At 33.6% G+C, this 13,120-nt stretch overlaps 1 protein-coding gene across 2 annotated transcripts in view; it reads left to right on the forward strand.

The window, feature by feature from the left end:
* Window positions 1–8,653, forward strand: part of LOC149084913 (glutamate receptor 1-like) — a 274,407-nt gene extending 265,754 nt beyond the window's left edge. Inside the window, exons 15-16 of one of the 2 annotated variants that reach the window (XM_089232651.1) lie at window positions 2,090–2,188; window positions 3,808–8,653. In XM_089232651.1, the coding sequence (XP_089088777.1) occupies window positions 2,090–2,185 (96 nt within the window). In that variant the 3' untranslated portion in view covers window positions 2,186–2,188; window positions 3,808–8,653. Of the gene's footprint in view, window positions 1–2,089 lie in introns of both variants that reach the window. The other variant, XM_089232649.1, reaches the window with a different exon arrangement.
* Window positions 8,654–13,120: the final 4,467 nt, after the last annotated feature.

Below are 13,120 nucleotides of genomic sequence, written 5' to 3' on the forward strand. Positions count from 1 at the left end.
TCGTATTTAAAACAGATTATATCATTCATGGGTGTTATATTTACTGTATGTGTGGGGGAGACCATACTCGCCATTGCAGTGATAATAATAAAAATTCATCAAGAAAACCGCTCAAGAATTTTCATAAAAAAAATTACGGCCCATGTGTTCGTCTATGACCTCTTACTATAACTATCAACATGTTAATTTGTTAAAAAAATTATTTATCTAGCAATATGTGAATTTGTTAGATTTTTTTCCTTACCCAGTACTTACGACTTAATTAAAGCTAAATTCTTCCATCTGCTGAAGATTCATGACACGGTATCTAAACATATCGCTCAGAACCTTTTGCACACACACACGCACCACACTCCACACTTGCTCACTAATAAATATCACATTGATTTTATAAATGGGAATATTCTTTACTGGTAAAAAACACTTTTACGAAAACAATAAGTACTGTACACCAGACGCTTTGCGAGGATTTCTGGTCTTTGAAATGGTTTCGAGAATTCTCATTTCTTCATTTAAACATTCCCAAAATTCCGTGGTTTCCCCCTAAAGAGTTACGGCTTTAGACGGCTCAAAACAAGGGAACTACAGCGCTATAAATATTTTGCACTTTAAATCATAACGTAAAATCTATCTATGAAAGAAACTGCCGGGAACCTCGATATGACAATATTCTGTGGACCAAGGAAAATATTGTTGTAGAGGAATTATCGTTATATCGAGAAGAAACATTATCATCACGTGCCATCAAATTTATGCTACTGTTGGCATATTTTCTTACCTGCAAAAAATTTTAATTAATTAGTTGATAAACAAAATTCTATTGGATGTTTTTCCCCTTTAAAAAGGTTTATAGCGATACATTAGGGTTCATTACATAAAAAGTAGCGATAGCGAAAACTCCATCAACACTTTTGGTGGATCACAGGTGGTACCAAATACCGATATTATTAGATGCCCTCGGATTAGATATAAAATATCTGACGAAATATTTTCGTCATCCTACCATACTTAGAATCAGACAACCATAAGTATTCTTTATGGGCATTGTATAATATTTTGTCATGTGTATATATTTGTTTATAATTATTGTAATTGCATTTTTAATTGGGTTGCTGTATTTTTGAAATATATGACATCCATATTTTTATGGGCATCTTTTTCTCAGCCACCTCGTTGGGAATTTTGCCTGTTGTGGCGTTGTATTTGTATGAAATTAAAAATATATTGAAGATATTTTCGAGCGAAATATAAAAAAAAATACTGTTGTAGCAGTTTCAAAATCTGTTCGAAAAATATCGTTACAGAAGGATTTAACATTAGGCTATGGATGGTTCCAAACAAGATTTGAAAGAATATCATTGTGGAGGTATTTATCGTTATACCGAATATCGTTGTAGCGAGGTTTCATTATAATCTGAAATGACGCTTTCTGAAAATGTTTCCACACTACGTCTGCCGCATAATGTGGACGGGATGACGAGTTAGAATGATGAAACAAGGAAATAGTCTCTATTCAAAGAGTGTTGGACATTTACATTTGAAAAACAGTTACCTAAAATATATTATTTGAGTTACAAATTTTTCAATTTTTTTTCTATGTTTGAGAGAGATATGTAGGCGAGATGTTCAGCATTTGTTCACCCTTGAGAACGTAGCTCCATACATATGGAAAAAGAAAATCTATGCATTATTCGTTTAATTACAGTGTAACTTCCCATAATAGACACCCCGAGTAAATGAGCATTTTGGATCCTGTGGAACAGTATTTCGCTATGGATTAACGGACACTCTCCGTTAGTGAACAAAAAATTCGATTCCCATGGCTGTCTATTATCGAGAGGTTCTACTGTATTTATTTTTTGAAAGTTGATCCGAAAAGAAATGTTGAAAACTGGTGAATCTAGTAGTATTCATATATTATTTGGATAGGCAGCGGTATTTTCTGTAGTTTACCAGATCACAATAAAATTAATGTGCTTTCGCTAAAACTGTTGCTCAATAATTCGTATTGTTTGATTATTTACTTTTATTATAATAATTTTAATGTAATTTTTTCAGTAAGAACAGTTTATTTCAATTATCTTAATAGATAAGCATGTGTGAAGCTATGGCTACCAAAGTGCGTCTCTCCATTACAGGAGGAAACCATTCTGACCGTGGACGGGTAATAAGTGGCTCTGTCTGAGTGGTATACTAATTTGTTGTTTACTTTTTTGAATTATAGAAGAACATTTTTTGAGAAAAATTGGATGTTTTTTTATAATACGTACATCAGTGCCCCAAAGTTACTGGATAGGTGGGACCGACGATAACCGTGTAAGTCGGGGTACAATTTTGCATATTAGTTAATTGGGACCAAATTTTGATGAAAAACATTGAATTTTTTCGAAAATCGCAATAAAAAATGCAGTTATTTTAACAAAACGTATTAAATCATAAAAAAAGTATTACGATACCGATGGCTTTACAAAATATAATATTATTGGTACTGAGGTTTAATTCTTGAAAAAGTATATTTTCTGCATGTTGAATTGATCCCACTTTTGTAAGTATAGAGACTGGAATGTTACAAAGCATTGCAAAAAAGCTAAAAAGGAACTTGAAATTGAGAACAGGGTCAAAAGCGCTCAAGAAGCGTTAACGCATTTGAAGTCATGGTCCCTGATGACTTTGCAGGTTCAACTAGAATCCCCAAATTCAAGTTCGAAAATTTTGTAACCGAAGAACTGTACACATGCGAGAAGAATACAAAACGGGTCCCAATGAGACCGTAATTGACAGAAAGAAAGAATCGATGCTCAGAACATGCAAATTCTGCATTTTTTATCCGCACAAATCATTTTTTCCTTTTTCCTCCCCGGAGTATACAGGGTGATACAGAACACAGTGGCAAAACTTTTAGAAGTTATTAAACATATCTAAACAAGCAATTTTCGTCATAAAATGCACGGTCGGAGATCTCAAGCGGTGAACCACTGGACGACGTAGTGATTGAGCTCACAAAGCGCTGGTTTTGAAGCTTGAGTTCCCCAACCTTGCATTTTATGATGAAAATTACTTGTTCCCGACAAGACGAGTGTTAGAACGATTGCACGGGTGCCTGTGCGGAACGGGCTCTTTTGTTAGTGGCATGCAGGATAAAAGGCGTGACCAAGAGTGGGAAGATGCCTCAAGAAACGCGTTTAGCACAGACATCGGTACAATTATTCGAAGGTTTTTCGTTTCTTCGTCGTCTTGTCAGAAAATGTTTCCGATACAAGCTTTGGGCTTCCAGAACATTTCTGTCCGCAGAATTGTACATGAAATGCATGCCCACCTCTTCTTGATTCGTACAACCTTCTGCATTCGTGATCCCTTCTGCAATCCACGATAGAAATGACGATAAGAGCCAAAATCATCTCTTTTTGTGTTCAGTGACAGAGCAATCTAGCTGTTCATCTTCTGTTATGATCATGAATGTATGGCAAGAATGCTTGCTTAGATGTGTTCATGACCCCCACATCCTGGAGTAGAGCCACTAGGCTGGGATCTTTCGCGGACCCCCGAGGAAACTTTTCACGGGCCCTTCTATAGTTAATTTATAGCGCGAAAAAGTAAAAAACGCTGAGAGTTGTCCCCAGGGCTAGAGACCTGCCAGCGCCGCCCTTGTGGGGACCATGGATGTGTTCTAACACACCTTAAAGTTTTGCTCGATGAGTTTTGAATCAGCCTAAGTGAATATGTGTAATGTTAATCATCACGTACGTTACAATTTTTCTATGCATTTAATTTCTGTTTAGTTTTAAACGTTATTGTTTCTTGTTACAGCTGTATGTGCCTACCGAACCTCTTATTAATACCGAAAATTTCACAGATCACGTAAATTACCACACTCTAGTTTGAAAAACTGAATAATCAAGTTGTGCAATTGAATAACAGACAATTAGCACAAAGACTTTTCTAAGGGCTTCAAAAACACCGAAATAAAAGAACAAAAAAAAAACCAAAGTGATGGTCTATCAAATTGGTGCTTGAAGCATGTTGCTGAAGAGCTTGAGAAAATAATGCTGAATGAGGAAATAATTCATAAAAAGGACTTCGACGGTTTTTCATTTGTTAATACGGAATCAAGTGAAATCTTCTGTTCAATAAATAGATGGATTGTATTGAATTATTCATACAGTAAACGCATGGATTTATTTACTGGAGCGAATGGTTTTTTTTAACACTTCCTTTATGAGAGGAAGTTGGAATCGCATGTTAGTTGATTGGTACGTCATGGAAGATCATAAACACTGTATATGGAGAGCTCAAAGATTGTTAGAGTGTAGCATGTTAGGATATATACTTCAAAAATGCCTACATATACTGTATATTTTTTTTCAGTCTTTATGTTAATTGATTTGCACGTTGTTCATGAGCTTGAAGCATGTTGTTAATTATAATCCAGCCTGATGAGCAAATGGCAACGCACGAGCTGTAAAAATTGTGACGAAAATGTGCTATATCTTTATCAGATGGTTTTTACAATTCATAACAGTATATGCTGTACATATTGAAAAATAATGTTCTAAAATTGCATCCTACTCTGAAGAAAACTCGTGGGAAAAGCAAACGCATTTAATGGTAAAATAATTTCGTGATTTTTTAATGGCTGAAACAATATTTTTGAATGGAATAGTAATAGCCGTTTGAACAAACATCTTAAAATTTAATTTTAAAAAACAACAAATACAAATACAAATACAAATACAACGCCACAACAGGCAAATTGCCCAACGAGGTGGCTGACTTGACGTTGAGCCAACTTTTTTTTTGTAATAATGAAGGACTCGAGGTGTTTCGGCACTCCTGGGTGCTATTATGAAACGTTAAAGCTAGAATCATGTATCAGTCAATACAGTGAACTTCTAGAATGAAACATTCGTTGCGTTAGGGCTTCCTCACAAGGGGATACTCAAATCGAACTCGAGTAGCCTCAACTTGAGAGTTGAGTTGTTTTAACGAACGAGTCGAGTCGCCCGTTCTCTTTCATACGGCGCTACTAAAAAATCTCAAAGCCCAGGAAAATGAGTAAAAACGAGACGCAGTGTTTAGTTCACGGTTCACCTCCTCGTCTCCCTGTACATTATGAACCGGGGTAAAAAAAAAATCAAATTTTTAGCGATTCTAGCAGCAATGAAGTTGATGATTTTTTATTATAAAATTTAATAATTATCATCCTACACTATTATTTCCGCGAAAAAAAATTTCCGGATAAGTAGAAGAAAATTATGGGTACGCTCATACATTGAAAATAGCATTCATCGTACACTATTCGTTATGGTCAACGGGAATCAGATTCCTTGCGTTGTACAAAATTAGGAAAGAGACTTACCTGGAATTATAATAAATCGGTTGGTTACCTGTGAGCCCTGATGAGTGATTGTTAATAATTCTTAAGGTAAGTCAAATTCATGTAGTACATATCCATTATTTGGAGTTGTTGTAGTTCTATAACATGAAGAAGCTTTATTTTCTTTTAAGAGCTGACAATGCTGCTACCTAGAAAAAAACATAATTTTCTTTATCTTGGAGGGGGGTATGGGAATTTCCCATATACTCCCACACGCACGCGTGTGCATGAGCTATATTTATATTACACGCATTCCATTCGAGAGGGATTTAGGGTCAGGGTTGTAGAGAACATTTATGTAGAAAATACAAGTTATATAAAATATAACTGTGTTACAAAACGCGTTACAAAATTCAGCGTCGGGTCACCCCTCGTACAACTTCGACCGATGCATTACTGTTGTTGCGTTCGACTAGCACTCAATGTCGCCAGTGACTCCTCCGTCGCGTAGGATATTTCGTCGCCAATGTCCTCGTGTGAGCAGGTCCATAAAGGTAAGGACGTCCATACGTGTTCAATCCTCTGGATACCGAATCTCCTATCAGTCGTAAGACTTCAGTATCCCCGTGTGAGGAAGCTCTTATACTAACTGTCATCTCGGTCGTCTAATTGGTTTGCGTGGATTTGGCTGCATAATATGCGACTTCTTAGATGGTGTAGATATCTTCTAGAGAAATCAAAGTTAGCGTTATAAACGTAACCAAGGACATATTAGTGAATTCGTGAAGTGAATTCCAATGCCATGGCTAACTTCGATTAAAAGAATATATATATAGGTCCCAGAATATCCTTAAAAATTCCTCAACCTATAAAGAACTTTCAAATAAAAAACTTGTATTTGTGTGTGTGTGATATTCGTAAAGCTGTCGTTTATTTTGAATTTTAACGAAATACTTTAGTTGAAAAAATTTGATTCGCACTTTTGAGAATAACTGAACAACTGAGAAACAGTAATTACAGTTGTTTTCTCTCCCGATCTCGACAGAAAGGACTGCGGACGTTTGAACCAATTTAAGAAAGGCATTGCACTGCAATTTTTCCCACTTCAAGTTTTTCTTATGTTTAATGTCGAAAGCAAATACGGGAAATTTCCCACTAGTGACCGTCACTGTATGTGAATGACCACACTGAAAATTTTCAGATCCCATACCTTTGATTACACACGGGTGCTTTCTCTTTCCAATAAGTGTTCGTTATTAACGTCATGTGGCCAGTACATTTGGCAGTCTCCATTCAAAACTGACCGTCTTTTCACTCTTTGTCACTTCATGTTTTGTTCGTTTGCATAATTTTCTGCATTAAATTTTCTAACCATAAAGTTTTTCTCACTCTGTGCGTTAACTATTTTTTTTTTCATTTTCTCAGAAAATTATACGTCGTAAGAAAAATTCTGTATAGTTTTCATCCACTAGGAGTGAGCATTCATGAATGACAGAACTTAAGTGAACTTTACGAGACACCTGTAAGAATAACCTCGAAATTTGTTTGGGTTACGTGGAACAGCTTCGTAACCGTCAAGGGTTCCGCGAGAGCTTTCACGTGAAAAATCTCCACTACAAAGTCGCCAATTATGCAGCCAAATCCAAAAAAACTAATTAAACAACCGAGGTGGCAGCAAAGTATAGAATTTAAGATTTACAGACAATGTGCCGTCTTAACGCATGGGCTCACCCTGGCACGGCCCGGGGGCTAAAGAGAAGAGGAGCCTTAGAAAAACAAGTAGTGAAATTTTTCGGGAATTTTCCAGGTAGGGTTTCATAAACATCACTTATCCCGGGGGTCCATGACGGTCCTGTTTACAGATAAGTCATTCTATTTAACTTTTGCTAAGGGCAGTCAAGAGTGCTGAAAAGTTTCGGGTCTTCTATTATTGTGAATGCTTGTCTTCAAACGTTGTTTTAATCTGAATATTTTAAGTGTTATAAGCAAAATGTGTAATATTTTTTTCATCTCAAAATCTCAAACTTGTTGAAATCCAGAAAGCCTTTACCCTGTTTCTTATGGATAGTATATACCTGTTTCTTTTCTGTTGTTATTTAAGAAACTGTTCCAAAAAACGGAATAAATTTAGTTGTCATAAAATAGACATCTACAATAATAAATTAGTATCCAGTCGCAAGTAGAGTTCATGAATATGTGCACTGTCAGTACGGAAATTCTGTAGAAAATTTAATACCATTTTTCTGTTATATGAACATATACGTCGCACTTAGCAGACTGAAGTAAATGAAAACTTTGGTAGCGTGGTTGAAGATTACCGATACCATTGGTATATTTTATTTAGTGACTTTTGAAAATTTTATGAGTTGTTTAGAGCACGCAATTAACAATCTATAAGGTTGCATGTCTACCGTTAATTGTTGCACGTATAAATACATAAAACTATATATTAATATCTATACATATATAATGAATTGTACTGTTTATGTGGTTTCTATGAGATGGCCATTTATATATGATTAATTTTATAGAATAATAATCGAACAAATTGAAAACCTACATACCTAAAATACTGAAAATTAGAAGTTTTCGCTAGTCTAACTTGATTGTTATTACAAACACTTCATCGACATGAATATATAGTATGTGTTTGATGCCAAACGAAATTTTTACAGGGTTCTCTTAGTATAGTTTCATCGAGTAGTTCAAAAAGTGACTGCGTTATTATATGTTAGCTGGAAAAAAAAATGAATATGAAACGGAGCAAAACATGTATGTGCCAACTATGGTGTGTAGTCTGCAATATAGTGATGATTCATGTATTCCCGCCTCACTGAGTTGCAGACTCAAAACCATTAGTAATATGATCAGCATCAATGTCGTTAAGTTTTTAAATGGTGCTAATTTTGAACATTTTCATATCATTGTAGTGAATAGTCTTATATACGATGTAGTATTATAAAGACCAAACACAATTGTAAGTAATAACTCAAACAAGAACTTGGTGTTTTGTGTAATAATATTGCAATTGATTTTTTTTTTTCGAATTTCCGACATAAATTGTATTTTCCTGCACTTTACAAAATAATTTTGAAATGTTTCTTGTTTTTTTAGAATGAAAATTTCGTTATAACGACATCAAAAACCCCTTGTTAAAACTCGGTTTTATGTGTGTGGGAAAATAAAAGAGATGAAAAATAATGATAAAATACTTTGAGCTGAACGAATGTAGTTATTTACGAACCGACATATATTCGTATTTTTGATTGTTGAAATATGATATTTAACGTGTTTAAAAAATAATCGACATCAGGTTATAATGATCATCGTTATTTTTTATTCCGGATTGTGTTTTTATACATAAAAAATGTGTTCATTAAAATATATATTTTTTTTCATTTTTATTTGGAAATTTCTCTATAAAGAAACTTTTTGTGAAACGTCAGTTTGGTTTCTTTTCTACCCAAAATTTTACCTATATGGATTCGACTTGCCTATTTTAATTTATGTTGCCGAAAAATATTTTTTTAGAGCGCATTGCTGACGAAGCAATTTAAAAATGAAAATATCTGGTTTCAAGCATTAGGAAATTTTATCCTCAGTAATAAAAAACACAAGACCGAGTCCTCCTGTGATCATTTTTGTATATTTCGTTTATTTTGTTTATGCTCATACACAAAAACAAGTAACAATTTTAATATTCTTGAGAAGTAGTTTTTGTTTATAATTGCTAGTATATTGTGACCTGTGAAATAGGGTGACCATATGGCCTGCATCTTACGGGATTTTCCCGTATTTTTCGTATTTTTTTTAGTAATTTCAAGTTTTTGATAAAAATGGTCCGTGTTTTAACGAAGCTTACTTGAACTTCAGTGAAATTGTGGATATAGGTAAACGTGACTTTAAAATTACAAATATATATACAACATTTTTAATGCAGTGCATCCTAATTTAATATAAATCTGATCCGTGTTTTACTGTCATGAATTTTAGTTTAAATGACGTTTGAGCATGAAATGAGGATTTTTTTATGACGGCATATTTTGATGGTTTTGGCATCTATTGGTGATACGTATGTTCCGTATTTAACACTTTAAAATATCCCAATGACCCGTATTTGCCGCAATGAAATAAGAACATCTTATGTAAAATGATAACTATAAATGAACTTAGAGAACACTCAAATTTTTATTTGCGAAACAAACATATAATGTTATATTATATTACGAATATATATCATAAAAAATACTACATTCTTTTAATTAGTGATGAAGTTCTGATGATCAAGAGGAAAAACTATTCCCTCAAGTCACTACCATTCTATCCCATTTGATTGACTTTCTAACAGTGATGCAACAGTAACATTGTAATGTGCGAGCTTTCGACATTTATGCGGTTTCGGCTCGATGTCGAAACTCCACATACTTTGCTAAAGTAAAGCGAACTATCGTCGGAGAGAATCTAGGAATATTAAAGATAGTTGATTTGTTTTCAGAATGACTAGGTGATATCTCGGAGCAACCCTCCTCCCACTCGAAGAAGAGGTGCATTCCATATCAAGTTTCCCTTCAACATGAGACATGCTGTAATTAATCATTTACACGTAACGTTTACTTTATTGTTGTTGTCGTCTCGAATTCTGATGTATATCAGTAACTATGAAACCGCCTAAAATGACCACCTCGATTGTTCATTTTGAGTGTGATCAGTTCGCTTACATATTGATGCCAAATTTAACTCGGCAGCACACGCGTGGTGTCCTACATCGTACATTCCTTATGAAGTGGACTCGTCTTCTCAACCTACGCACGTGAATTTCTTCAAGCCTTTAATTGCCGGGGTTAAGGTAGTCATCTTCACAATGCTGTTGAAAATAACACGTCAATTTGGTCATAAATTCATTTTTGACAAGGAAAACGAATTGGTATCTAGCGACCTAATAAACGTTTTCGCGTGACTTTCAAAATGTATCGGAAAAGATTGGCTCAGATCCAATTACCTGGTTCTATGAAGACGAAATTTTAGGGAGGGGGGATGCCATTTTGTCAACCAAAAATGTTACAGACCAAGAAATCATATAGAAAGCAACGGAAAATTACATAATGGAGTATTTTTAAGCGACCATAGCACCGAATTTCAGTTTAAATTGGTGTCAGAGCAGGTAAAGCATGTGAATAACTTAGTTTGAATAGAGAATACTGAATAAGTTTGAGCAAGTGACTTTTGAATTGAAAAAAAAAGAACGAAACAAATCCACTTCTCAGTATTTTGATAATTCCACTTAAATAAGCATCAGGGTCTCACAGACCCCACGCGCGCCTTCCTGTCTGGGTTTTGACGTACACGTTGTAAGGTTAACCGCGTTGATATGTAAAGACCCCCGTTATTACAATATCTAAAGCTTACATATATCATTCATAAACTTTTTTATTTGAGCTTTTAAGATTTATTTGGCTGTTATGCAATTAAAGAATCACTTCACAGGCAGTACTCCCACTATAGTAGAACTTGGTTAATTCAAACATGGTTAATTCGAATTTTGGATAATCCGCATTTTTACTAACTGTCTTTGAGTATTCTATCTAATTTAATGTTAAAAAACTTCTTGTTTTTAATTCAAATTTTCTTTTCGAATACTTTGGATGATTCGAAGTTGGAGGGGAAAAATCATGACTTTTTTGCATGAGCAAATTTAATTTGGAAAAATTCTGCAAATCAGACTTTCCTTTTCTCGACGAAGTTTTTAAAAACAAATCTTTAGAGACAAATGAAAAAAGTTTGAAAATTCTGTATTTCTCTATTCTTTCTTTGATAGTTTAATGTGCCCATTTTTTAACATTGTTCAGCTTGAGTACATTGAAAATTTGTACTAGTCAATACCGATTATGTTGTTGAACCTTTGAAAAATCTGAATCTTTTTATCGTCATTAAGAACATGGGAAAGATCGGAAAGTACAAATTGTAATGTGTTAATGAAAGTATATTTCCTTGATAGTACAAGAATGACAAGTAAAGTAACAATGGGCAACCAGGCAACCATCCTCAATATCTTCCCCATCTAATAATTTTTTTACTTGAGAAATAATTACTGTATTTTTGTAAAACATACTGAATTATTAATATCAATACACCGGATATGTAGATCATTAAAATTATACATAAACGCAATTAGAAACTTTCTTCACAGTTTCTTTAGTAATTTTTGCGCATTTTACAGTGAATTCCTTTAGAATTTTGATTTTAAAAAGTATAACAAACAAATGTACTGTATAGCGAAAATGCTTGAAAGACCACAGTGCTTTATTTCGTATATATATACATAATATTATTGTGTTTTATGTTTAATAGTTGCCGATCATTACTTCTGTTCCAGTGGTTACCTGATAGTCTTGTTACTTGACGTGACATGGCATAAGAGAAATTAAAATAAAGCAAAAACATAGCGAGGTTGATAACATTCTATGAAATAAAATAAAAAATAGAACCATTGAACAACCTGTCGGAAACATCTGCATGCTTAATTTCCATTGCTAAGGAACACCTCACGAATGTTATATTTAGTGAGCTTGTCACGCGTCTTTGCCGTGCTCAATTACGAACAAAATCGCTCATATGAAATCCCTAAACCATTTCTTTGTAACAAAAGAATTTTAGACGGAGTATGGGTGTGGTCCTAGTCACGGTATAAGTTATACATATATGTATATATATATATTTTTTTTTCGTTTTAAGGGAAAGACAAATGCGGAATATTTTATGAACTGTCTGAGGCGTGCACTTAAACTTCCTTGAATTAAGGAATGTGAAATATATAACTGTCTCTTCCGAAATATTCCAAAAATTCCTCTCAAGACAAATGCCGTAATACAAGTTGAACTTTTTATTTAATGCTTCGTCTGACAGCTAAATTATATGATTTCTTGGTATTCTGAATCAAGAATATGCAGAGAGATTTTAAAAGCGCCAGATTGTCATAATGGGGGAGAAAAGAATTCCTATCGGGAAAAATCAAAGTAATAAAAAGTAAAATAAAATTCTATTTCTTTTTAAGTACTAATAAAATATTCATAAGGAAACGATGATTCACTCGTTTTTCGATTTTCGGTATAAAATTGATTTCCGTTTAACGTTAAACATTACCGTAACATACGATAAATAAAAAGAAAAATAGGAAATAGAAAAGAAATTATATCTGAGGAATGCAAAAATGTATAACCGTCATTTTTGGAAACTGTGATAAAACTTGGGATCAATAAATTATATATCAATTACGTGATTTCTTCACCATTTCATAATCATCACGAGTCCCTACAAATGCATCCTACATATTATAACAGTATGTAATAGAATAACGAGAGTTATAAAGAATGATGTTGATATTTCAAATTATGTCAAACATTCCTCGAATATTATTCGTGCATTTATTTGCTCAATATTTGTAATAAAATTATGTTATACTTCACAATGTATAAAGAGGACGGACTATAATAGTTTTTTTTTTCATGGGTATTTTCATATTTTGACGTCCCGTTTCATTTCCGTTTTATAATTGGATGAATACATTGATATATATATATATATATATATATATATATGCATTAAAGCTACATCAAATACTGATTTTTGTATCGAATTAGCATTGGGATAAATATGAATAATGACATGATTCCGAGATCATTAAATAAAATGAAGTTTGATTTGAAATTCTGTTTTGAAAAGAAAATGTTTATGAATTGTGTTTTGGAGATAAACGGTGGGCAAAGTCCGTAAAAACTTTAAAAATTCATAAAAAATGGGAAAAAAATT

This window comes from Pholcus phalangioides, unplaced genomic scaffold (assembly GCF_987345545.1).
Source record: "Pholcus phalangioides strain wild (caught in Gottingen) unplaced genomic scaffold, Ppha-v1.0 ptg000007l_1, whole genome shotgun sequence".
NCBI classification, from domain to species: Eukaryota; Metazoa; Arthropoda; class Arachnida; order Araneae; family Pholcidae; genus Pholcus; species Pholcus phalangioides.